Source organism: Rhincodon typus, chromosome 21 (assembly GCF_021869965.1).
Source record: "Rhincodon typus isolate 14 chromosome 21, sRhiTyp1.1, whole genome shotgun sequence".
In the NCBI taxonomy this organism is placed as follows: Eukaryota; Metazoa; Chordata; class Chondrichthyes; order Orectolobiformes; family Rhincodontidae; genus Rhincodon; species Rhincodon typus.
Genome location: NC_063352.1, coordinates 11610241 through 11638132, shown reverse-complemented (window position 1 = coordinate 11638132; position 27892 = coordinate 11610241). Strand labels below are relative to the sequence as shown.

The following is a 27892-nucleotide window of genomic DNA, read 5'->3' as shown; positions in this document are numbered from 1 at the left end:
ACCAATTACATTTACTAATATGGCCAGAATGCACAGACTCCATTGCTTCTCCAAACCCTTATGATCATGTTGCATTCGTGAAATTGTGAGAATTATAATAATAATTTCCTCCTTCAATTAAATGTGGTCATTTGACCTTTACGACTGTAATGGAAAAACTATGACTAACTTTTGCAAGACGCCGAACAATTTCACCACGCAACGCAGCACACAGATCTTTGGCGAGATAAAAAGATGCAAAGATCAAAGTGGCACTAGATAGCATCTAGCTGGACAGACAGAACATCTCCTTTCTAAGCGGTATGGTATCTAAATAAGGGAAAGGTTAGTCCAACTTTCAACAACACAATTGCTGCACTGTAGGGCCAGTTCTGTGGCTGGGCTAACAATGGCGATGACTGTTATTGGATGTGGAACATGGCTTCTCAAGATGGATCTCTTTGATCAAGGAAATTATTTGAGGATATGACCCCGATGCAAGTAGCAAATCTGAGGGGAAGATGTAGCTTAAAGACAGTAGAATCTGCCCTTGCATGTACAGGTCAGGCCTTGAAATGCACTGAAGAGACAATGCTAGGCTTCAAGAATGAATGGGCACTGACATCCTCACATCTTGTGCATCAATTGGTGCAGACTATTTCAACTATTGGTCTGCGATGCTTTAACACGGGACTAAGCAGAGACAATATATTAGGGGCACAGAATTTACAGAAGAGACACAAGTCATTCAGCTTAACTGTTCTAAGCTGGTGTTTACATTCTGTACACACTCCTTCTATCCTATCAGCAAACTCCACTGTTCTTTTCTGCACACCCTTCATGACCTCCAACAGCCAATATTTATCTAACTTTCTCTAAAATGTATCTATGCTATTTGCTTCAACCTTTCCTTGCGGTAGCTCATTCCTCATTCGCTCACCGTGTGAAAACATTTCTCCCAAATTCTCCACACGATTATGAGAGACCGTCATATTTAGTCCTTTACAAGTGGAAACATCTCTGCATTTACCCTATCAAACCTGCAAAATTTTAAAGACTTCCATCAGGAAATACATCAGTCTACTCTATTCGAGAGAAAAGAAAGACAACTCCAGCCTGTTCCATTGTTCCTGTTTTCACTGTTCTGGTAAACTGTTTTTGCAGGTCTTCCATTGTCTTTACATTTTTTTTCTTATAATCTGGACCCTTGCAGTTTTCAGATTTCTTTAGTTTCATTTGACCAATGCACAATACAGTGCAGTTCTTGACACATGCACTATTCCATAGTTAGAACATAGAACATAGAACAGTACAGCACAGTACAGGCCCTCGGCCCACGATGTTGTGCCGAACTTTTACCCTAATCCTAAGGTCTATCTAACCTCCACCCCTACCTTATACTATCATCCATATGCCTGTCTAATAGCCGCTTAAATGCCCCTAATGAGGCCAACTCCACTACCCTCTCCGGCAACGCATTCCACGCCCCGACCACTTTCTGAGTAAAGAACCTACCTCTAACGTCTCCCCTACATCTACCTCCACTCACTTTAAAACTGTGCCCCCTTGTAATAGCTACCTTCACCCTAGGAAAAAGTTAACCAAAAACCTTAGGTCACTGACAAGCAAAGGGAAGAGGATGAAAATCCCTCAGCAATTCACACTCATCGAGTGTCACAAACGGAGAATATAAAACAGGCTGTGGAGTAAAAGCAGATCACTGATTAAAATGCACCCAGGTTTTCCTGCTGGAGGAGTTCAAGTTGAGAAAAACATGAAACCAACGCCATTTCATCACACTGGACTGTTACTTTAGCCATTAAAAGGCAGTAATAGGTTCATAGCTCACAATGTTATTTGAGATATAAGACAGTACACCTCTAGTTTAAAAACTTTTATTCAGTGTGTTTTACCCTGCAATTTTCAAAACTTAAGAAAAAGTGTATGCAGTCCTGTCTAGAGTTCATAAAAACTGAAAGAACTGCGGATGCTGTAAATCAAAAACAGAAAGTTGCTGGAAAAGCTCAGCAGGTCTGGCAGCATCTGTGAAGAAAAATTCAGAGTTAACCCTTCGGGTCCGATGACCCTTCCTCAGAACTCAGCGGACGTGAAACGTTAACTCTGATATTTTCTTCACAGATGCTGCCAGACCTGCTGAGCTTTTCCAGCAACTTCTGTTCAGAGTTAAACAGTCTTTGGTAGCAGAACGGAGTTTCTGAAGGTCTAAGAAAGATTATCATTCAGACCAAATGAATTTGATCAAATCGCCTGAACATCAGTTTTCCAGTCAGCTATTCAAAGTGATAAAATAATTATCACAATGCATTGGGAACAGCTGGTGAAACACAAATCTTACAAACCTTTTGTTCCAATCCCCATCACCCCCACTATTGACACAATGTTCAGTCATTGCTGCAATATACCATATGTCACACTGTTCGATCAATATCATGTTGACACCTGAAAGGAAATCTGTCGAGGTTTCTCAATGTTACAGCACTAAGTACAAATGGAAAGCCAAGCACAAGTTGCAATACAAGAATAAGAAAATGACTGTCTCCAAAAATGACAGTGTCAAAAACTAACCAAAGACAACAGGAGACTGAAAGATGCTGTGGTGAACCTTCACAATACACTGGTTTGGTCTGAACTGGAGTATTGTGTCTAATCTTAGGCACCATAGTTTCGGAAGAATGTGAAAACATCAGCGAGAGTGCAGAAAAGATTCATGAGAATGGATTCAGAGAAGACAGTCTTTAGTTACGTGGATAGATTGGAAAAGCTGGCATTATTCTTGGAGAAAACAAAAGGTGTTGAGAGGAAATTTGGTGAAGAACAGATACAGGTAGTTCTCCTGTAATGCGGTAGTTGCGTTCTTGTGTGACCTCACATTATAGAAAACTGCATGATAGGGAAATCACTATGGAAAATTGCTATACCTGTAGAGCAGAAAGTTCACGTTGTCCAAACAGCGTCCACCACTCATCAATTGTGTTACAGCCAATTCACGTTAATGAAACACGCGTTATAGCAGAACTACCTGTGGTACAAATTCTTCCCGTTAAAAGACACTGACTCAAGATGAATGGCCAGACAAACAATGGCAACACGTGGAGTTTGGAATGCATTGCCTGAAAGTGTGGTTGGGGACAGATGCAAGTAAGGGAGTTGGGTCATTATCTGATGACACAGTTATGTAAGAAGGTCAGGGGAGTAAGGCTAGCTTGAATTATTCTTGCGGAGAGGTGGGATGGAGACGATGGGTCAAATGTCCTCTTTCAGTATTGTAATCTATGGTACCCCCATTCCCAGATTCCTTCATTGGTCCTCACTTTATAAAATAAATTTTAAATACATGAGTAATTTTTCTCACTTGAATCATGCCTGTGCTCCCAGCCAATACTTGACCATTAGTGGGCACTGCTCTCACACCATGATGTTTGTTCACCGATCTGGTGTCCTTGTGGAGAGCCAGCATTGGCCAATGGGCCAAAATGGTGTCTTCCTATACTGTAACCATTTTATGACTCTTTAATTCTTAATGGATGCCTTTGCCCTTTTACTGGTTTAAGAAATACCACTGACAGGACATTATATTTTTTAAATTCATTCACAGAATGTAGGCATCACTGGCCAGCCCCAGCATTTATTGCCCATCCCTAATTGTCCTGAGGGCAGTTAAGCTTCAACCACATTGCTGTGGGTCTGGAGTCACATGTAGGCCAGACCAGGTAAGGATGGCAGTTTCCTTCCCTAAAGGATACTAGTGACCAGATGGGTTTTTGACAGTGGATTTGTTACACTCCTAAATGCAGAATTTTTTTTAAAAACCGGGTTCAAATTCTACCATCTGTATTGGTGGGATTCAAAACTGGGTCCGCAGAGCATGACCTGGGTCTTTGGATTAACAATCCAGTGATAATACCACAAAGCCGTCGCCTCCTCTGAACATACGCACAATTAATCAAGCAAACTCTACCAGCAGACCAGAGCAGGTCAGTTACAGACAGGAAGCAGGACGTGGTTCTCAGCTTCTCAAACAGCAGCGCCTTCAAACCCTGCATGGCCCTGTCGGTCAGCCCTGACTGCGGCTCATAGTCATTGAGGTGGCAGCAGAACTGCCAATCCATCTGGTGAGTGTGATTGGTACTTTCCAGCCTTCTGTCATCTATTGTGTACTGATGCTCAGTAGAGCAGGACAGCATGAAATGACTGTAGACCACTAAATAGTTCACCTGAAACTGCTTGCTGGAAGGAGTAACTGTGCAAACTGCAGGGCTTTATTAAAGTGAAGGTCCAGGATTGGTGGAGGTGATCTCCACACAGAAAGCAGCTTGTGAAACTCAGGCGTCGATAGGGCGAGGCCTCTGGCTAAGGCCACTGAGGTACCAGGGCCTTAATTCTACAGCTTTCCATTACCTTGGGCCTAGCAACTACATCACTGGCTCCCAGTTCCACCAGGAGAGCCTGAACTGGGGGTAAGAGGGGGAGGTATGGCATGGGACGAAGGTGGGTGGCCTTGGTTCGAGGAGTGGAGGCACCAATCAGGAGGTTTCCACATGTCCAAAGGGGCAAAGGAACTGGGTGGGTCACTAAATGGAAGTGCTGTTGTCTGAAAGAAGGCAATTCTCAGTCGAAGAGGCAACGGTAACGTTGCACCACACAAATGCTAGGCAATGACCATCTCCACTAGGAGACAATCTAACCACTGCCCCTTGATGGTGTTACCATCACTGTATCCCCCATTATCAATATCCTGGGGGTTACCATAGATCAGAAACGGAACTAGACTTACCGCATAAACACAGTGGCTACACGAGCAGGTCAAATACTAGGAATGCTGCTGTGTGCAACTCACCTCCTGACTCCCCAAAGCCTGTCCACCATCTACAAGGCACAAGTCAGGAGTGTGATGGAATACTCCCCACTTGCCTGGATGGGTGCAGATCCAACAACATTCAAGAAGATGGACACCATCCAGGACAAAGCTGCCCAATTGACTGCCATCACATCCACAAATATCCACTCTCTCCACCACCAACGCTCAGTAGCAGCGGTGTGTACTATCTACAAGATGAACTGCAGAAATTTGCCGAAGATCCTTAGACAGGTTCTTCCAAACCCATGACTACTTCCACCTGGAAGGACTAGGGCAGCAGATACATGAGAACACCACCTCCTGCACGTTCCTCTCCAAGCTATTCACCATCCTGACCTGGAAACATATTGCTGTTCCTTCACTATTGCTGAGTCACAATCCTGGAATTCCCTCCCTGAGGACATTGTGGGTTTACCTACAGCACACAGTCTATGGCAGTTCAAGAAGGCAGCTCACCACCACCGTCTCAAGGGGCAACTAGGGACAGGTACTAAATGCTGGCCCAGTCGGCGGCGCCCACGTCTCACAAGTGAATAAGTAAAAAAAAAGCAGAGAAGGAGCTGGCAGAGGCAGTCAAGGGCATCACACTTTTAATCAAGGGCCCTTTCCTTCTGCAAGAAATTTTGTGGCCTCACTGGGCCAGCAAAGGTGAGTGGCATGCTAGCCAAGCGGCCTGGCTGTCTTCCAGAGTCCCCTTTTCAGAAAGTGGATCAATCTCAATGCTGGGTTGTAATATCAGGCTTCACAGAGATATATGGCTCTATGTCTTAATCCACCTTTTTCCCGTTACGTGCACTGTTTCACTTTTCATTCCCTTACACTTTTGTAGGCCTTTGAACCTCATCTCTCCTGCCCAAACACATCACTCTATCTGGCTGAAAGCTTTGAATGTAGACAAGTCAATTGTGGAAAAGATCTGAGTATGCTGCTAACGAGAACAGAAGTTGCTGGAGAAGATCAGCAGGTGTAGCAGCATCTCTGTGGAGAGAAATCAGATTTAATAGCAGAGGCATGGTGGCTCAGTGGTTAGCACTGCTACCTCACACCACCAGGGACCTGGGTTCAATCCCAGCCTTGGGTGACAGTTTGTGTGGAGTTTGTATGTTCTCCCTGCCTCTGTGAGGGTGTGCTCCCACAGTCCAAAGATGTGCAGATTAGGTGGATTGGCCATGCTAAATTGACAATTGTGTACAGGCAAGGTGGCTCATTTGCAGGGCAATAGGAGTTGGGCCTGGGTGGGGGGGCATCAGTGTGGACTCAAATAGCCTGCTTCTGCACTGTAGGGATTGTATATTTTAAGAAAAACATTTTGGGTCATGTGACCCTTAGAACTTGACCCAAAAGGTGAACTCTGATTTCTGTCCACAGATGCTGACAGACCTGCTGAGCTTTTCCAGCAATTTCTATCTTTGCTTCTGATTTACAGCATCCACAATTCTTTCGGTTTTTACTGAGTATGCTGCTAATATGGACTTAACTGTCAAACATGCAGCATACATCCTTTGGATTAGTGTGTTCATGACTGGTCATGGAGTCATACTGGAGGCTATTCAGACAGAGTGACCCTAGTGTTCATATGTCCAGAAAGCCTGGGCTTTGTAAGTTCGGAAGGTGGCAACTGAAAGATAATATTGTATAAGAGTACACGAGGCCAAAAATGTATGAAAAATGCAGGATCAGAAAAATTCTCAAAACTAAGTCTGAGTCAAAGATGCAGACACAGCAGGCTCAGGCTGGGTACAGACATCAAAAGCTTCTTATACACAGATTGACCAATGTGTCGAAAGGATTCCTGTGTAGAGGAGGCAAAAACGGGGGCAGATTATTGACGAGGCGATTGGAACTGACAAAGGGAAGGGAGAGGGAATTAGGAACAGGAGGATGTTCCTTTTCCTCTCAATGACTGATGAGTTTTCCCTCGGCACATTTCTCCCACAATCAATGTAACTGTTAAAATCTGGAAGATTAGATTGTATGAATCATTCTGAAGCAAGCTCAAAATCCTATCTGCTCGGAAGATGGAACAGCACATCAATGGAGTTTGGTTTTGTATCTCTGGATGCCTTGCTCCTTGTCTCAAAGTTTGAGTTACAGATAACTTTGAAGAAAGAATGAATCTTCAATAAGGGCAAATGAGATTGAGAATTCCAAATATTTTCTGGCAGGGTTTAAAGGTAGGATTAAGGTCTGGCAGCCACACATGGGTTAAAGTGTGACATGCATTGGTTTGAACTGGACGGAAGGAGAAATGTGTGCAGCAGAGATAGTTTTCTTTTGTTTTAAAAACCAGATAAAACAGGAGGCTGCTTTCCTGAAAAGGGCTGAACATCTGGCACACATGTTAATCTTTGGCGCCAGAAATGGTTGGAATTGAGTTCCACAACTTTACAACACACCCTGATCACAAAACTCTGCCGTTTGCCAATTCGCAAACACTGAAGAGAAAATAAAAAAAGTTAAGCAGGCTTCCAATTCCCTTCAGTTCCATGCAAGTGCGTGCGGAATTTCAAAGAGGAGGCAAGACTGCAGCAAGCCATGTGGGAGTACTTCCATCGCTCTCTGACCAAAATTGTAGTCTACTTACTTATTCATAGAGTCACAGATTCAGACGGCACAGAAATAGGCCCTTCAGCCCAACTTATCCATGCCAACAAGCTGAACTAGTCCTACTTACCTGTGTTTGGCCCATGTCCCTCTAAACCTTTCCAATCCACACACCTGTCTATATGTCTTTTAAATGTTGTAATTGTACTATTCTCCACCACTTCCTCTGGCAGCTCATTCCACCCTCCGCATGAAAACACTGCCCCTCAGATCCCTTTTAAATCTTTCCCCTCTCACCTTAAACCTATGCCCTGAAGTTTTGGACTCCCCTACCCTGGGGAAAAGACCTGGGCTATTCACCTTATCTACAGCTAAGGTCTTTTCCCCAGGGTAGGATATTGTGCAATCATCAATGAACACCCCAACCTCTGACCTTACGAAGGAGGGAAATTCACAGGTGAACTCTGGAAATAAATAAATCTCAGTCCTTCTATCCCTTTTAAAAGTGTCTATCCTCTCTATAACCAATTTTATCATTCATTCCAACCACATGAGATCAAACTGTGCACTGCATTACGGCTGTCTCAGGGAGCAGTGCAAATCCTCCATTTCCCAGTTTATTAACCTTCCGGTGTTTCTGGTGGAGCTTCTGTTTGTTAAACCTCAGGAAGGTTCCTCCCAATGAATAGCCACTCCCGCTTGCTGGCGGCGCACAGCTTACCTGGACAAATGAACCCTCTTCTCCGTGAACTGCCCGTTTCCATGTACAGGGTCCTCGTGGGGTTCGTTCTTAACCACCTCCACGCCCTCGCCTTTGTCGCTCTGCTCGTGACTGTGCTTGCTGATGGTGTACAGTTGTCCTATCCTGTACTGTAACCAGAAAAGAGGGGAAAAAAAAAACAATCATTTCAGTATCGAACCGCTCGATCTTTCTCTGACTCAGCCACAATAGCCAGCCAGAAACAGTGATGGGAAACAGAATGGAGTTGGTTAGTAGCTTTGACAAGTATTTAAATTTTTTGAAACAAAAAGGTAATTGGGGAAATAGAAACCTCTTTCAGAAAGCTGATGCGACAACTCAGTGGGCTGAATGACCTCTTGCATCCCTGTGACGTGTCATGGTGGCAGAGGGGTAATGTCATTGGATTCGTATTTCAGAAGGTCAGGTTATTGCTTGAGGGGCACAGGTTTAAATTCTACCATTCACATTTAATTAATAATCTGGAAGATAAAGCTAGTCTCAGTAACAGGGGCTGTAAACTACCATCAACTACAGAGCAAAAACCTGTCTGGTATAGTCATGCCCTTTAAGGAAGGAAATCTGCTGTCCTTGCCTGGTCTAGACAATATGTGACACCAGACTGTTAACTCTGAAATGGGTAAGTGAGCCACTCTGCACCAGAACAGCTGGGGGTGACCTCATTCCATATACATTACCACCCTTTGCATGAAAATGTTGCCCCTCAGGTCCCTTTTAAATCTTTTCCCATCTCACCTTACACCTAGTTTTGGAGTCCCCCACCCTGGGGAAATGACCTTGGCTATTCACCTTGTCTGTAGCCAAGGTCTTTTCCCCAGAATAGGATATTGTGCAATCACCAATAAACATCCCAGCCTCTGACATTATGATGGAGGGAAATTCAAATGCTGATCAACGAATGACAATCAACTAAATACTGACCTTGGCAACAGTGCACACATCTCATGAAGGAATAAAGATTCTTTGACCATGAATGCAATTTCTCAAATAAGGGGAAATCCATTCAGGACCGAAAGGAGGAGAATTTGTTTTGTTTTTACACCAAGGGTGGTGAATTGTTGGAATTCTCTACTCCAGAGGGCTGTGGAAGCACAGTCTGTAAACATATTGAAAAGTAGAGATTTCTAAACGCCCGTGGCGATAGTTTGGGGAGAAAGGCACCGGAGCGAATGACTGGCCAAGCCCAAATGAAAGCAGAGAAGGTTTGATGAATTGAATGGACTATACCTGCCCCTATATGTCTCTATGAAATAATCAGTGCCATAATGAGTCTCAGGTTGTTTTCCAAGCGTAAATTCCCCCAGAAGTTAGAACATTAATCAGTAGAATTGGTTGCTCCTGATTCCTAAAACAGATCCCTTTTCATTGCACATTACAACAGTGACCACAGTGGTTAGCGCTGGTGCCTCACAGCACCAGGGACTGACTGGGTTCGTAATCCAGAATTGGGTAACTGACTGCGTGGAGTTTGCACATTCTCCCAGTGTCTGCATGGGCTTCCACCAAGTGCTCTGGTTTAGAATTAGCTTTATTGTCACATGTAATCCCGTGAGTACAGTGTAAAGTTTATCAGTTGCCACTCACAGCGCCATCTTAGGTACAAAGGTACCTAGGTATAGATTCTTACAGTACAAATTCTCATGAAAAATATTAGCGAACTTGAATTGAATAATTTATTGCCACACGTATTTTACAGTGAGAAAAACAATAAAGTCTCTCCAGTGTTACCACAATCCGGCTCCATTTTGAATAATTTAAGAAGAAAGGAAAGAAACAGAAAAACCCAGAGTTTAAAGAGAGTCCATCAGTCCTGAGCCAGCTCATCTTCATCCATACCTGCAACATCATCTCTCCTCCTCGCTGCCATCTACACCGGACCCAACCAACATCAAAGTCACTGATATGCAGCCACCATCTTTTGTCATTGGGTCTACCTCGTTACACTAATGTAGCAGCTGCTGATTCTAATGCCAGGTCCTGTGCCTGCTCCAGAAAAGTAAGTAAGGGTTCAGTCATGGTCCGCGCTGGGCCCACTCGAGATGCACGCTGGGCCCACTCGAGCTCTATGCTGGGCCCACTCGAGGTCCGCGCTGGGCTCACTCGAGCTCTATGCTGGGCCCACTCGAGGTGCGCGCTGGGCCCACTTGAGGTCTGTGCTTGGCTTACTTGAGGTCTGTGCTTGGCTCACTCGAGGTGCGCGCTGGGCCCATTAGAGGTCTATGCTGGGCCCATTAGAGGTCTATGCTGGGCCCACACGAGGTCCGCGCTGGGCTCACACGACCTTCACACCATCTTAGGTACAAAAGTTCAAAATCATAAAAGCTGTGCAGGTTGGGTGGATTGGCCATGGGAAATGTGGGGTTACAGAGATAGGATGGGATGCTCTTCACAGGGTCAGTGCACACTTGATGTGCTGAATGGTCTCCTTCTGTACTCTAGGGATTCTACCACACTTCAGAATCCTTCACTTATTGACTGCAAAGAGATTTAGGATGTCCTAACTCAGTGTAAGGGGCTTTAAACATTTAAATTTGATCCTTTCATTAGCTCACTAACACCGATCAGGTAAATTAAGAGGCACAGATCAGGGATCTCTCCAGAAATCTAATTTTGATAACTTCCAATTGAATCCTTTCAGCTTTACATTGGGCTGAGATGGGAGAACGTTGGAGAATGGGGTAGCACTTTAACAGACAGGGAGTTGTGGAGTGGGAACAGAAGAAGGAGAGCAGACTGCCATGTTCTTCAGATGAGGTTGTAGGGAGCAGATTGTAGTAGCAGCTGTGGCTCAGTGGATAGCAGCCTTGCTCTTGGATCAGAAGGTTATGAGTTCAAATCCCCCTCCAGTAGATCAAGCATAAAGTTTAGGCTCTCTGATGTCCTTGTCATTATCACTTTACTGCTGTGGTGGGAGCTGGTTGTGTACAAATTGGTTGCTGCCTTACAACATGGCCTCCTTTCAGTGGACATGCAGGATCTACTCAGGTAGTGAGGGAGTCAGAATTAATATCTCAGGTCAATGATCTTTCTTCAGGGCTGAGGGGGGGCAAAGTTAAGAGTTTGGAAAGGGTTCTTAACAAATACATAGGCAAGGTTGGGGGGGGACGGGGAGAAAGAACAACAGGGGAGAACTGTGGCAGGTGGGAAGGCTGGACATTGAGACAGGCTAATCAAAACGAAGAAGTGCTGGTCTTCACCCATACATGTTACAGCATTTTTAGACTCAATGTCCAATTCGCCATTTTCAGATCAGATCCGCATTCTAGTACTTTCCTCCTCTCACACACTCACCAACCACACCTCAATCCCTTGCTTAAAATCGGTTACACCTCTAACATTTCTCCAATTCCGATGAAAGGTCATCTGCCCAAAATAGCTCTGTCTGTCTCCCTCCACACCCCACCCTCCCCCTCCCCCCACATCAAAGCTGCCTGATTGCTTTCAGAGATAGCAGGAACTGCAGATGCTGGAGAATCTGAGACAACAAGGTGCAGAGCTGGACGAACACAGCAGGCCAAGCAGAAGGGTCTAGGCCCGAAACGTCAGCCTTCCTGCTCCTCTGATGCTGCTTGGCCTGCTGTGTTCATCCAGCTCTGCACCTTGATTGCTTTCAGCATCCAATGCAAAAGTACTTCACTGTGTAAACCACTTGGAGATGTTTTGGGGCTGTAAAAGATGCTACGTAAGTGCACACCTTTGTTTCAAGCGGGCCGATCTTATTTTTAAACAATTCAGCGCGCAAAGGGGTCAAATCCAAAGGTAGCTGAGTGTTCTTACTATCAAGAGATTGAACCAACAATAGAGTGCAAAAGTTCTGAGACTTATGCTACGGGAGACTGCAAAGGAGCAGACAGCTCGCTCCGACGTGTGCACTCGGGGTCTCACATCATCAAGATGGCAGTGGAGAAGGGAGCCTGTGTTGGGGCTCATCCGCTCCGACAGCTTTCCTTTTCCTTTTTCTCTTTTCTTTTTGTAATTTACTTACTCACTTACTTCTCTTACCATCGGCAGCGAGGAATCCCAGTGTGGATTTGGGTGGGATAACAAAGTGTAGAGCTGGATGAACACAGCAGGCCAAGCAGCATCAGAGGAGCAGGAAGGCTGACGTTTCGGGCCTAGACCCTTCTTCAGAAATTCAGGATTTGGGTGGACCCAGCACAGGCCTCGTGGTGGCAACGAGTGAGCCCCTACTTACTTCTCCAGGTCAAGCGTGGGAGCTGGCATCACAACCAGCAGCTGCCACATCGGCGACACGGGTGAGGTAGGCCCAGTAGCGGAAGGCGCCGCCTGAGGATTGGGCGAATTCGTCTAGAGTCGGGTCTGGCGTTGTCGACGGTAACAGGGCATCGCATCGACACTGAGGTGGGCCGAGAGATGCGACTCTGACTTTGGGGGGTGCGGCGCAGGCGGTGGGACGGCGTGGTGGAGGAGAATTGGCCCAGCGGCGAAATATGGCGCCTGAAGAGTGGCGACTTCATCGTTGGTCGGGTATCGGGTGCAGACGGGATGAGGCGTCGGAGGAGGAATGGTGGCACAGTTGTCACTGATGAGGGGCTGGCTCAGGACCGATAGGCTCTCTTTCAGCTATGTCTTGCTATTTTTTCCTTATTCTTAAAACTATTCAAAATGGCGCTGGGCTGTGGTGACAGTGGAAAAGCGTTTCACTGTATTTTACTGCTTTTCTCACTGTAAAATACACATGACAATAAAAATCATTCACTCATTCATCAATTGGAGCTGGGAGCCAAATTCTCCAATTCCACCCCTATCGGTATTCTACATGCACACACACAATCCATCATCTCAACCAAGGTCCAACTCCCCCCTCACCCAGACAGTGTGATGTTTAACAGATGATCTCTTTCCTCCCCGGACTCCTAAAATAACACAAGTGAGGCAACCACGTCACTTTGATGTCGAGAGCTTGCTAAAAATAGCTTGCCTGCTTCGTTGCAGTTAATGATTTGGTTGCAAATGAGAAAACCGGCCACACTTCAGTGCTGTTCAAGCACATTCTCCAGAGAAAAGTGCTAAGGGCTGCAAGACTCACAATAAATCTTCCAACACGCAAGGAAAGGTTATCAATTAGCTTCACAATTTGCTATGCTGCTCCATACAGTGAGGTAAAAAGGACTGGACTGCATTCTCTAAGCAATCTGCAAGCATTGTGTACATTGTTGAGATCTTTATAATACTAAACAAGAAACCTGAATGAATAGATTGTATTTAGCACAGTCAATAAATTTTACCTGTACACTTTGTAATAGACAGTGTGTCTGGAAAATCTCTTGCCTCTGAATCAGAGATTGTGAAGGCTCAGGACTCATTTCACAGATTGAGTCCAAAAATCTGCAGTACTAAAGGAGTGCTACATGGTCTATGGTGCTACTGTTTGGATCAGACATTAAACCAAGGCCGCATCTGCTCTGTCAGTGGGCATAGAAGATTATTTTGTAAAAGGAGCTGCAAACTATCCTTGATGCCATGGACAATGTTCGTTCAAAGAGCCATAGAGCCATACAGCACAGAAACAGACCTTTTGGTCCAATCAGTTCATGCTGACTATAATCCCAAACTAAACTTGTCCCACTTGCCTGTTCCTGGCCCTTATCCCCCTAAACATTTCTTATTCATGTACTCATCCAAATGTGTTTTAAACATTGAAAATATACCCGCATTCACCACTTTCCCTGAAAGTTCATTACACACACGAACCACTCTCTCTGTGTAAAAAGGCTGCCCCTTACATCTTTATTAAATCTTTCTCCTCTACCTTAAAAATACACTCCCTAGCCTTGAAATCCCCCATCTCGGGTAAAAGACACCTACCATGCACCTTATCTCTATCCCTCATGATTTTATTAAACTCTATATAGTCACCCCCTCGACCTCTTACCCTCAACAACACAAAAAGCAGATTATCTGGTCAGGAGCTAACAGTGTGCAAATTTGCTGCTCTGTTACATCAGTGACCATATTTCAAAGATACTTCTCCCGTCACCAGCATTTTGAGATGCCCAGATGTCAAGTAGCGCTATATAAATGCAGCTGTTGCTTTTTTTTGATAAACGTCCGAAAGTACTTCACATCAGCGTAATCACGGGGGCAAAGAAAGGACCACAGAGTTAGAGGAAATGTAGAGATCATTGTGGTACACTGCAATCACACAGACTGGCACAGTTGTCAGCTCCCTCAGATTGTCCTAGAGTGTCTAGAAACGGAAGATTAATCCTCCGTTGAGGAATGCAATTGGAGAATATTCCACTGTTGTGGAACACCTAAAAAAGCAATGGCAATGAGAAAGGCTGGTCTGGTAAAGAGAGACTAATTCTTCAATTGAGTAATGAGCACAGTGTAACAGTCCAGGCGAAGGCAGTACATGTGTGGTTAGGATGGACGTATCAGGAACAGGACTGCATTGCAATGGGTGGACAGAGGTCAACAGCTCCTCCCCCATGCCAACCTGAGCACATGCAACTAGTATCAGCAACCCAGCCACCAATAGCTGTTGGTTTAGATGCTCTGCCTTTGCAAACAGCTTGCTTCCTTTCCTGTGTACAGTCACAAAACAGAGCCAGGGCCAATAAAAACTGCCTAGGCTCTTTGTCCCAACTACTGGGAATAGCAGCTTCTCATTTACTGAGCCAGTGAAATATTTATGTCTGGATTGTCGGGGAAAATGAATGGTTTCTGGCAGCTTTGCATTGTAGGAAATGTACACGAGTCATGGAGATATACAGCACAGAAACAGACCCTTCAGTCCAACTCTTCCATGCTGACCAGATATCCTAAACTGATCTCATTTGCCAGCATTTGGCCCACATCCTTCTAAACCCTTCCTATTTGTATACCCATCCAGCTGTCTTTTAAATGTTATAATTGTACCCATCTCCACCAACTCCTCTGGCAGCTCATTCCATACACGTACCACCCTTGGCGTGAAAAAGTTGCTCGTTAGGTCCTTTTTAAATCTTCTCCCTCTCACCTTAAACCGATGCCCTCTAGTTTTGGACTCCCCTACCCTGGGGAAAAGACTTTGGCTATTCACCCCATCTATGCCCCTCATGATTTTATAAACCTCTATAAGGTCACCCCTCAGTCACTAATGCTCCAAGGAAAATAGCCCCAGTCTATTCAGCCTCTCCCTATAGCTCAAACCCTCCAACCCTGGCTACATCCATTTTCTGAACTCTTTCAAGTCATGTCAGTCTCAAAGAGTTTCAAACTAAATTGAAATGCTCTTGCCGATTTATTGTGTTAACGTGCAGCTGTGTCTATCAGAATGGGTATGCTCACCAATGGTCTTTGTGTTTATTGTATGAATGATCCCATTTGTTTCCAACAGGAGATGTTATTTTGTGGCAGCAATCTCAGCTGGACCTTCAAATCACTCCATGATGCCCAAGCTCCCTATCTATTTAAGGCCTATCTTGAGCTCTGTGCTGGTCTCTTTGTGGATCTCACATTTCCTTCCCTCCACCATTGACCACTGTTCCTGCAACGGATGAGATTCTAAGCTCTGGAATTCCCTTGCTGAAAACTCTCCGCCTTGCAAACTCTCTCTCCTGCTTTGAGTCGCCCCTTGATCTGCCTCTCACTTCCAGCCACCTCCCCCTTCATACCTTCTCACGTGGCTCAGTGTCATTTGTTGTTTGATAATATTCTACTCCGAAGGTACCACGTACACTCAAATGGCTGTCCTTGTAAAGTGTTGCCATGTGAAGATACAATCCCTGATTTTTAGTTCACTGAAACTAGCCATGAGCTGTGCAAAGATTTCCCTTTGGTGTTCCCTGTGATATCCCCACTAATTTTTTGAAAAATTCCTTTAAGGGGTGCGGCTCTGACCAGCTTGGTGCCCATTTGGTACCCATCAACTCCTCAAGGGCAGTTTAGGGTGGCAGGCTGCCCTCTTGAATGGCTGTAGTCCACGTGTTGTAGGTAGTCCCTCAATGTTGTCAGGGAGCAATTCCAGGATTTTGACCCGGCAACACTGAAAGGACAGTGATATATTTCCAAGTCAAGATGGTGAGTGGCTTGGACAGGGTCTTGCAGGTGGTGGTACTCCCATGTATCTGCTGCCCCTGACATTCTCAATGGAAGTGGTCATAGGTGGTAAGGTGGGTTGGTGCATTTCTGCAATGCATCTTGTAAATAGTGCACACTGCTCTTACTAAGTGTCGGTGGAGGAAGGAATGGATATTTGATGAATGTGGTGCTAATCAAACTATAGCAGCTTTGTCCTGGATGGTGTCAAGCTTCTTGAACGTTGCTGGAGCTGCACCCATCCAGGCAAGTGGGGAGCAGTCCATCACACTCCTGACTTGTGGCTTGTAGATGGTGGCCAGGCTTTGGGGAGTCAGGAGGTGAGTTACTCACTGCAGAATTCCTAGCCTCTGACCCGGCCAATGTCTGTATTTGCGTGGCTAGCCCAGTTCAGTTTCTGTTCAATGGTAATCCCCAGATGTTGATAGTATGGGATTCAGTGATGGTGGCTCCATTGAATGTCAAAGGGCAGTGATTAGATTCTCTCTTGTTGGAGATGGCTATTGCCAGGCTTGCATGTGGCAGAAATGTTACTCGTCACTTGTCATTTCAAGTTTGTCCACATCTTGCTGCATTTCAGCATGGACTGCTTCACTACCTGAGATGTCACTAACGGTTCTGAACATTGTACAATCATCAGTGAACACCTCCACTTCTAAATTTATGATGGAGGGAAGGCCAGTGATGAAGAAATTGAAGGTGGTTGGGCCTTGGATGTTACCCTGGGAACACATGCAGAACTGAGATAACAAGGTGTACAGCTGAATGAACACAGCAGGCCAAGCAGCATCAGAGGAGCAGGAAGGCTGACGTTTTGGGCTTAGACCCTTCTTCAGAAAACATCAGCCTTCCTGCTCCTCTGATGCTGCTTGGCCTGTTGTGTTCATCCAGCTCTACACCTTGTTATCTCAGATTCTCCAGCATCTGCAGTTCCTGCTATCTCTGAAACATGCAGAACTGAGTTGACTTTGTTGACATTTGAGTATAGGAGTTGGATGTCATGTTGAGGTTGTACAGGACAGAGGTGAGGCCTCTTCTGGAGGCTTATGTGCAGTTCTGGTCACCCTGCTATAGGAAGGATATTATTAAACTGGAGAGGGTTCGGAAAAGATTTACCAGGATGTTGCTAGGAATGGAGGGTTCGAGTTCTAAAGATGGGCCGGGATTTTTTCACTGGAGCGTAGGAGGTTGGGGGGTGACCTTATAGAGGCTTATAAAATCACGAGGGGTACAGGTAAGGTAAATAGCAAGGGTCATTTCCCCAGCATGGGAGAGTTCAAAATTATGGGGCATATTTTTAAGGTGAGAAGAGAAAGTTTTAAGGACATGAGGGGCAACCTTTTTACACAGAGAGTGGTTCGTATGTGAAATGAGGGGCCAGAAGGACTGGTAGATGCAGGTACCGGTACAACATTTTAAAATACATTTGGATAGGTACATGACTAGGAAAGGTTTTGAAGGATCTGGGCCAAATGCACAGAAGTGGGACTAGTTTAGTTTGGGGACATTGTTGGCATGGATGAACAGCCTGAAGGCTATATGACTCAATGACAGACCTCCAACATCCACAACCATCTTCCTTTGCATCAAGCAGCAAAGAAATCTCCCCCCCATGATTCCAACTGACTCCAGTTTTGAGAGATACTACACCAGGTCAAATGGTCAGGAGGTGAGTGGCCCCAGCAAAACTCAAACTGAGCATCAGTGAACAGGTTATGAGAAGCAAATGCAGCTTGATAGCACTGTTGCTGACTCCTCCCATTCTGGAATCAACTTCTACATTGTGTTGAATCAAAATCTCTATGAAGCACAAGAGCTTCTGGCAAGAACAGTTCTCTGAGTAGCAGGTAGAAAAACGAGGAAAAGGGGGAAGGGAAAGGCAATGGACTGCATGCTTCTTTGAAAGGAACAGCACAAACATGAAGGGCCAAATGGCCTGCTTTGGCACTCTACAATCTGCTTTGTGAGAGGGGAGAGGCAATTGATAGTACACGGAATGACAATAGCTTAAAAATTGCTGAAACAAGATACAAATTGAAGCTTATTGTCCTGCAATCATCAGGAAAATGGGGGTAAAAATGACCTGGAAAAAGGGGACAACAATTTATACAACATGAGAAGAAAGCGCTAATTAGTTGGACACCATTGGTATGGAGATGCAGCAAGAACAGTTAACTGTCAATCTTAGTTCTCACCTTGCTGTATCTCCATAGCAATGATGGTGTTTCCTTTACCAGTAGATTTCCAGCATCTAAGTCCTGGTGAGTGCAAGACAAAATGCTTTGACTTCTTGTGTCCTTTTACTGTCAAGGTAAAATTTAAAATTACTGAAATAAATCATGGCCATCATACCCGATGGCCACTATAGGGGGAGATTACTAAATTGGCGTCCATAATAAAAACTAGTGTTATGGAAGGTGCTTACTGTCGAAACTATGTTGTAGCATGTTGTACCAGTGGTTATGCCATAGGCAATTGGTCCAATGATAGCAATTCCAATAATGATTGTACCAAAACCAGCAAAAGACCGAAGGCTGTTTCAAATCCAGAGCCAGCACATAGAAATATATTTATTTATTGGGCTCAGTGTTATAATTCCCCACCCCCTCTGTTGTTTTTAAGGGGAGTTGACTCATATAATTAAGTGTCCCATAGCCTGGCCCAGGGACACAATAATAATCATAATATCCCTCTGTGATCTGCAGTGGATTTTGGAGTCTTTCGCACGTGTTGACTTATAATTCCACTGCAGGTGGCCTGGATGAGCAACTTGGTGCATAGATTCAAATGATTACACTGCTTTATTTCAGCGTGAGAGTGCATGCAAAGCGATATTTATAATAGATCTCTTTCCGTTCAACTGTTCTTCACATTATTGTACAAAAACAATCATCATACTGCGCTTTCATGCATCAGTGGATAGCCTTGTCTCATTTAAAAAAAAACATTTTGAACTGCTCTCTGCCTATTATCCATCCCCCAGGACCCCAGTGCTTCACAGTTATTCTTATTCAGAAGCTTGACTGCCTGTGCAATGTTCAGTTTTACAAGGCCATCCCCTTGCCTTAATTTACAGCAATTCCTGATCCCCCACCGCCCGTGTGCGCGCTGAACTGCACTGACTCCTGGTCAAGAAACTCCTTGGTCTTAACATTCGTGCCTCCTTTTTCAAATCTCTCTACAGCTTCACTCCTTCTCAGCTTTGTAAAGTCGACCAGCCCTTAATTATTGTTTATTTTTCTTGGAGCAAATTCCGATGCCCAGAGATGCTTGTAGGTTCACAGCCAGTCAGCTGTTCACTCCTGTTATAGGAAAGATATTGTGAAACTTGAAAAGGTTCAGAAAAGATTGACAAGGATGTTGCCAGGGTTGGAGGGATTGAGCTATAGGGAGAGGCTGAATAGGCTGGGGCTATTTTCCCTGCAGCGTTGGAGGCTGAGGGGTGACTATACAGGGGTTTAAAAAATCATGAGGGGCATAGATAGGGTAAATAGCCAAGTCTTTTTTTCCAAGATAGGGGAGTCCAAAACTGGAGGGCATAGGTTTAAGGTGAGGAGGGGAAAGATTTAAAAGTGACCTAAGGGGCAATGTTTTCATGCAGAGGGTGGTGCGTGTATGTAATGAGCTGCCAGAGGAAGTGATGGAGGCTGGTACAATTACAACATTTAAAAGGCATCTGGATGGGTAAATGGTAGGAAGAGTTTAGAGAGATATGGACCAAATGCTGGCAAATGTGACTAGATTAATATCTGGTCAGCATGGATGAATTGGACTGAATGGTCTGTTTCGTGCTGATCTTTATGACTCTATTGCTGCTCCTCGAACTCTGGCCAATTGTGCATCCCAGATTTTAAACTATTCCACCGCTAATGGCTGAGCCTTTAGCTGTTTAGGGCTGCAAGCTCTGGAATGCCACACTTTTCCACCTCACTTCCTTCAGTGAGCCTTGAACCTTGACATTCTTTGAACCTGACATCTTTGACCAGATTTTTGATGTGGTCTCAATGTCATGTTTTGTTCTATAATGTTCCTATGAAGCACTCTATTACATTAAAGGCTCAGCATAAATTCAAGCTGTTGCTTGTGAACCTGTCTCTGTTTCTTTTGTTAACACACAAAGGGATCAAAGACTATCCGAGATAATGAACATTATTAACCACAGAGATAAGCTAAGACATTTCTTATTGTTTGCAATCTATTCTGAAGCAATATCAAAGCTAGCTCATTAGCATCTTAACTACCAAGCAATTCCAACTTCCCTTCATCACTTGCACAAGTGCACCTTGATTTAAAAAACAATGCAGTGAAGCAATGACTTCTCCTAAAGCAGTGAGAGAATGCTCAAAGGCTCTGAGGGCTCAGTGGTTAGCAATGCTGACTCTCAGCGCCAGGGACTCCCGTTCGATCCCAACCTCGGGTGACTGTGCAGACTCCACGCAGACATTCCCCACGTGTCTGTGTGGGTTTCCACCGGGTGCTATGGCTCCTTCCCACAGTCCAAAGATGTGCAAATTAGGTGGAACATGGCAACAGGTTAACATCTGAAGGGGTAGATTCCACTGCAGGGAAAAATATGAAAAAAAAATGATGGGAAAGGAGAACTCAGGAGAGGTTATTAAAGTCTCCAGCACAGACACGGTGATCATGAGGGATTTTGATACGCAGATGGACTGGGAAAATCAGGTTGGTAGTGCATTGCAAGAAAAGTAATTTGTGGGATGACTACGAGATGGCTTTTTGGAGCAGCTTGGGGTGGAGCCCACTAGGGAACAGACAATACTGGATTTAGTGTGCAATGAGGCAGACTTGATAAGGGGGCTTAAGGTGAAGGAACCCTTAGGAGGCAGTGATCCTAATATTTATTCTGCAATTTCAGAGGCAGAAGATAGAATCAGAGGTAATGGTATTACAGTTGAATAAGGGCAACTACAGAGGTATAAGGGAGGAGCTCGGCAGAATTGACTGGAACAGGAGCCTAGCAGGAAAGACAGTGCAACAGCAATGGCAGGAGTTTCTGGGATCAATTCAGGAGATGCAGCAAAAATTCATCCGTAGGAAAAAGAAGCATGGTAGAGGGAGGATGTGGCAACCATGGCTGACTAGGGAATTCAGGGATAACATAAAAGCAAAAGAGAAAGCATATAATGTGGCGAAGGGCAGTGGGAAACCAGAGGATTGGGAAGTTTACAAAGACCAACAGAGGGCAACAAAAAAAGAAATGAGGAGGGAGAAGATTAACTATGAGGGTAAGCTAGCCAGTAATATAAAGGAGGACTGTAAAAGTTTCTTTAGATATATAAAGGGCAAAAGAGAGGCAAAAGTGGACATTGGACCGCTGGAAAATGACACTGGAGAAGTAGTAATGGGGAACAAGGAAATGGCTGAGGAACTGAATAATTACTTCGCATCAGTCTTCACAGTGGAAGACACGAGTAATATCCCAAAAATTCGAGAGTCAGGGGGCAGAGCTGAGTATGGTGGCCATCACCAAGGGGAAGGTGCAAGAAAAACTGAATGGCCTGAAGGTGGATAAATCACCTGGACCAGATGGACTACACTGCTGAGTTCTTAAGGAGATAGCTGTAGAGATCTTTCAGGAATCATTAGAGTCAGGGAGGGTCCCAGAGGACGGGAAAATCACTAACGTGACACCCCTGTTTAAATAGGGACTAAGGCAAAAGACAGAAAATTACAGGCCGATTAGCTTAACCTCGGTCATGGGTAAGATTTTAGAGTCCATTGTGAGGGATGAGATTTCTGAAATCTTGGAAGTTCATGATAAATAGGGCAGAGTCAGCAAGGGGAGGTCATGCCTGACAAATCTGTTAGAATTCTTTGAGGAAGTAATGAGCAGGTTAGACCAAGGAGAGCCAATGGATGTTATCTACCTGGACTTTCAGAAGGCCTTTGGCAAGGTGCCACACAAGAGGCTGCTGGGTAAGATAGAGCCCATGGTGTTAGAGGCAAGGTGCCAGCATGGATAGAAGATTGGCTGTCTGGCAGAAAGCAGAGAGTGGGGATAAAGGGGTCTTTCTCATGATGGCAGCTGGTGACTAGTGGTGTTCCGCAAGGGTCAGTGTTGGAACCACAATTTTTCACGTTGTACATTAATGATCTAGATGAAGTAACTGTGGGCATTCTGGCTAAGTTTGCAGATGATACAAAGATAGGTGGAGGGACAGGTAGTATTGAGGAGGTAGCGAGGCTGCAGAAGGATTTGGACAGGTTAAGAGAGTGGGCAAAGAAGTGGCAGAAGGAGTACAATGTGGGAAAGTGTGAGGTCATGCACTTTGGTAAGAAGAATAAAAGCATGGACTATTTTCTAAATGGGGAGAAAATTCAGAAGTCTGAAGTGCAAAGAGACTTGGGAGTTCTAGTCCAGGATTCTCTCAAGGTAAATTTGCAGGTTGAGTCAGTAGTTAGGAAGGTAAATGCAATGTTTGTATTTATTTTGAGAGGACTTAAATATAAAAACAGGGATGTACTACTGAGGCTTTGTAAGGCTCTGGTCAGGCCACATTTGGAGTATTGTGTGCAGTTTTGGGCCCCATATCTCAGGAAGGATGTACTGGCCCTGGAGTGGGTTCAGAGGAGGTTCACAAGAATGGTCCCAGGAATGGAAAGCTTAACATATGAGGAATGTTTGAGGATTCTGGGTCTATACTCAATGGAGTTTAGAAGGATGAGGGGGGATCTAATTGAAACTTACAGAATACTGAATGGCCTGGACAGAGTGGATGTTGGGAAGATGTTTCCATTGGTAGGAGAGACTAGGACCCGAAGGCACAGCCTTAGAGTAAAGGGAAGACCTTTTAGAATGGAGGTAAGGAGAAACTTCTTCAGACAGAGGGTGGTGAATCTATGGAATTCACTTCCACAGATGGCTGTGGAGGCCAGGTCATTGAGTATATTTAAAATGAAGATAGATAGGTTCTTGATTATCCAGGGGATCAAGGGTTATGGGGAGAAAGCAGGAGAATGGAGTTGAGAAACTTATCAGTCATGATTGACTGGCACAGCAGACTCGATGGGCCAAATGGCCTAATTTCTGCTGCTATGTCTTATGGTCTTATGGATTGGCCATGCTAAATTGCCTATAGCGTTCAGGGGTGTGTAGGTTAGGTTAGTCATGGGAAATGCAAGGCTACAGAAATGGGGGGGATGGGGATAGGTCTGGGAGGGATGCTGTTCAGAGGGGTGGTGTGGACTTGTAGGGCCGAATGGCCTGTTTCCACACTGTAGGGATTCTAAGGGTAATACATAGGTACAACGGTTATCACACACACACCAATCTTTCTCCTGAGGATCCTGTAGACCAAAAATTAAACATGCAACCTCGCCAGCCTAAACAACATCAAGGCATTACGAGACAGTTGTGATAGAGAAGAAAATATAAACAAATTCATTAGAAAAATGTGTTTGACAGCACCATACTGTGTTATGTTTGACAGTATAGACTGGATGGGTTGAAGAGCCTCCTATACTGTATGATTCGATGTCTGTGAAAAATATATATAACCAATAGAAATGGTGCATCTTAGAGACAAAATCCCTCACAAGTGTTAACATGCAGAATTACAAGAGGCAAGAATTCTTATTTCCCCTAAGCTATAGTCCAAAGATGTGCAGGTTAGGTGGATTGGCCATGGTAAACTACCCAAATCAGAGTAACATCAGTTCTGAGGAAAGGTCACTTAAGCTGAAACGTTAACTCTGATTTCTCTCCACGGATGCTGCCAGACCTGCCGAGCTTTTCCAGCAGTTTCTGTTTTTGTTTCTGATTTACAGCACCTGCAGTTCTTTCAGTTTTTATTTAGATACAGATTGAGAACTGGTTAATGGACAGGAGGCAGGCAGCAAACATAACTGGGGTATTTTTAAAAACCGAAAGAACTGCGGACGCTGTAAATCAGGAGTGCAAACAAAGTTGCTCAGCAGGTCTGGCAGCATCTGTGACGAAAAATCAGAGTTCGCCTTTCAGATCTGATGACCCTTTGTCAGAACCAGACCTGAAACGTTTTTCTGATGAAGGGTCTAGGCCCGAAACGTCAGCCTTTTTGCTCCTATGATGCTGCTTGGCCTGCTGTGTTCATCCAGCTCTACACCTTGTTGTCTCTGAAACGTTAACTCTGATTTTTCCTTCACAGATGCTGCCAGACGTGCTCAGCTTTTCCAGCAATTTCTGTTTTTGTTGTTGTAGGGTATTTTTAGGTTGGCAAGCTGTAATTAGCTGTGGGTGCCATGAGGGTGAGTGCTGGACCTCAGCTATTTACAGTCTTAATGACTTAGATGAAAAGATCGGAAGTAATGTGTTTATGTTTGTGGATGGTAGTGAGTATGCACGCTGTGTGGAGAACACATAGATAGGATGCAGACAACTTGAATGAGCGGGTAACAAGGTGGAAGCTGAAGTACAAAATGGGTAAGTATTTTTATTTGTTAATGGGTTGTGGGCATTGATAGTTAGGCCATTATTATTGCCCACCCCTCACTAGCATCTCATGGACAAAGAAAGTGAAGTAATTATTGTTCGAGTGGTAGGGAGAAAAGAAAGACTTTTTGATTGGTGAGGAACTATAAACAATGAAGCTCGCATTGCCATGTTCCAGAGAGCATTTAATTTAAAAATTCATTCATTCATGGAATGTGGGTGCCCCTGACTGAGCCAGCATTTATTGACCCTAGTCGACCTTGTTAGTTCAGCTTAAAGAGAAAGCATTAACGTTAGCCCGTACCTGTCGAAAATACAAGAATGAGAGGTGACCTTATGGAAACGTAGTCTCTTTGAGACTTGACAAGGTAGGTGCAGGAAGGTTGTTTCCCTTTGTGTGAGAGTCTAGGATCAGGGACACAATCTCAGAATAAGAGGTCACATAATTAAGGTAGAGATGATGAGGAATTTATGATCTAAGAGGGTAAACTTCTTTACTGCAGAGGGCTGTTGAGGCTGGGTCATTAAGCGTGTTCAAGGCTGAGATAGGATTTTTAGTCAGTAAAGGAATCGAGGGTTATAGGGATAACAAAGTGGAGATGAGAATGATCAGATTAGCCATGATGTCACTGAATGGTGGAGCAGACTTGATGGGCTAAATGGCCTACTTCTGCTCTTACATCTTACGGTCCTAACAAGTCATCAGTTACAGTAAACTCAGAGATAAGCACAACCAGAGATGATGCAAAGCGTCAAAGTTTTCATGCTTTTATAAATCTTACTAAGAACTGATGTCACTTTGATCATTGAAGCTCAACTTATACTGTCTTTGAATTTGTCTCAGCAACATTTCTAAAGATGCTAAACCTGTGAAAGGTTGCTGATTAAATGAGAAAGTCATCAGGAATAATCTAAAGGTTACATTGAAGTAATTTTGATTCCCTTGATCAGCTTACACTGAGAACATGCTACAGGCAAGAGGACAGATAATCAGTCTTTTCCAAGTTTTTTATTAATGATGTACTGATTGAACAGCAATGCTGAAAAATGATCCCTGGACAAAATAAAGACAGACCTGTATAAATGCTTTTTTTCAAAAGCCTGATCAATCTTGCAATGTAGAATAGAGCTCCGCTTGGAAACATGCCTTTGCGACTTGCCATAGTCATATGAACTCAAATGTGGTTGTTTTTACTGTATCCAGGTATGAAGGCAGAAGCACATATAGTAGTGGCAGTCAGTCAATCTGACACAAACCCTCCCTGTTCCCACTGATCAGGAGAGACTCCGTCTCTTCCTCTGTCGTTCCACAACAGAATATCTAGAACTGGGAACCTGAGGAGGGTGAATGTCAAATCTGTGCCCCAACCCTCTAAGATTAGGAGCAGTGCAGCAGCCTTCAAAATACTGGATTTTCCACATTCTGAAGTCGAGCATGGGAGTTTAAGAAGTCATGGGGTAAAACCAAAAAAAAGAAAATGATTTTTCATCAGTCTGAGAGCTGGTCATCTGAAATTACCATTTTGGAAGTGACAACTATAACATTCAAGCTAAACATTAAATTTTGAGCAGCCAACCCAGCAGAAATGTAGATCTTCAGGTTATTAACCTGAACACATCACACTTAGATTAGCAACCTTTCTGCCGAACCTCTACAATATCGGAACGTTATTGTGAAAGATAAAGTCCGTGGTCACCCTTTAACCAATTTCTGGGACTGAAACAAATTAAGAAGTGGAGAGCAGCGTTCCTGTTAAAAATCAATAGCAAGCATCAAATGGCAGAGCTTGTTATTAAAACTAACACATGCATCAAGAAGTGACTGTAAAACATGTGCCAGAGTTAGTTTGCAGAGCTTGTCAATATTTTCGAAAATATAACTTCCTGCCTTAAAAACAATTTATGTCGATGTAATAATGCAATAATCTAGAAGTTACACTTGGTTAAATTTATTTCCCCCCTACTTTGGTTTGAACTTTGTTTTCCCTTTTGTCTATTTTTACCATCTCCCCACAGATACAGCGATTAGTAAAGCTGAAGAATAATCAAATCTTCTGCATTTTCATGTTTTTTTTAAGCAAATTCCTGGTTTTGTGCTTCACTGGCAAGACAAGGTCAGTATTTATTGCCAAATTTCTAATTGTCACTGAGAAGGTGGTAGTAAGCTGTACACATGAACTCCTACAGACCAGGGTAAGGTGCTCACACAGTGCTGTTCAGTAGGGAGCCCCAGGATTTTGACCCAGCGGTGAAGGAGGACTGGAAATATATTTCCATGACTCAGAGGTGACCTTCGAAGTGAGACCATTATGACACATCTGCTGCCGTTGTCCTTCTGAGTGTGGGGAGGTCACAGGTTTGGGAGAGGCTGTTAATGAAACTTTGGCAGGTTGCTCTCGTGTATCAATGTACACGGCATAGACTCTAGCTCTTGTCGGGTTGTGGTAGCGTCCCTACCTCTGAACCAGGGGGGCTGTGTTCAAGCTCCACCTGCTCCAGAGGTGCGTAATAACATCTCAGAACAGCTTTAGAATATTCGGACTCCAGCCATGACAGGTTAGCTGTTGGAGTATGGTGGCTGTGAACAATCGAACAGCAAAGTTATCTTCCCTGTGGAGCCAGTGCAGAACCAAGTGTCACCCCATCTGGGCTGGTTGGTATCCCATCAGCTATCCATGGTATCTGGTGTTTGATGAATAATAGCGTCAGATACTTCCAGAATCAGAACTTCAGTAACATACTTCACATGACCAGGATGTCCCAAAAGACATTTCTGGGAAATATGTTGATGGAAAGGCTCTGTGTCCAGGCAAAATAAAAATGAAATGCGGTAGGTCTGGCTAGCTCTGCTTCTCCTACCTACAATATTTTATCCTATTGTAAGGGGGAATATGTGAAGACTCTGTCGTCGGACTCAACCTTCAGGATGGATTTTGTGTTGCATACACTTGCCTAGGTTCAGTGAAGTCGCTTTGGAATGCCTTAAAGATTTCCAAGGTAGATGATGCAATCTATTTTGAAGGGATCCTGCTCGGTTTTCACTTTAGATAGCATGAGTTCATAGGTTATAGTGTTATGGTCAGGCACTGTATTGATATTCCATTACCTGGAGACCTGCCTAATGCCAAGGTTACCCAACAGCGTGTGTTTAAGGTCACCCTTCAGTTCTTAAAGAGTGAAGAGACTGATGGGTGGGCCATACTGCCAACCATAAAAGAAGTCTGGTGTGTAAGTCTTATGGTCCAAACCCAAA

At 44.3% G+C, this 27892-nt stretch overlaps 1 protein-coding gene across 1 annotated transcript in view; it reads right to left on the bottom strand.

Moving 5' to 3' along the window:
- Positions 1 to 27892, bottom strand: part of pitpnc1a (phosphatidylinositol transfer protein cytoplasmic 1a) — a 146835-nt gene that overhangs the window by 104842 nt on the left and 14101 nt on the right. Inside the window, exon 2 of the mRNA XM_048609682.1 lies at positions 8124 to 8272. Coding sequence (XP_048465639.1) covers positions 8124 to 8272 — 149 coding nt within the window. The remainder of the gene's footprint in view (positions 1 to 8123; positions 8273 to 27892) is intronic.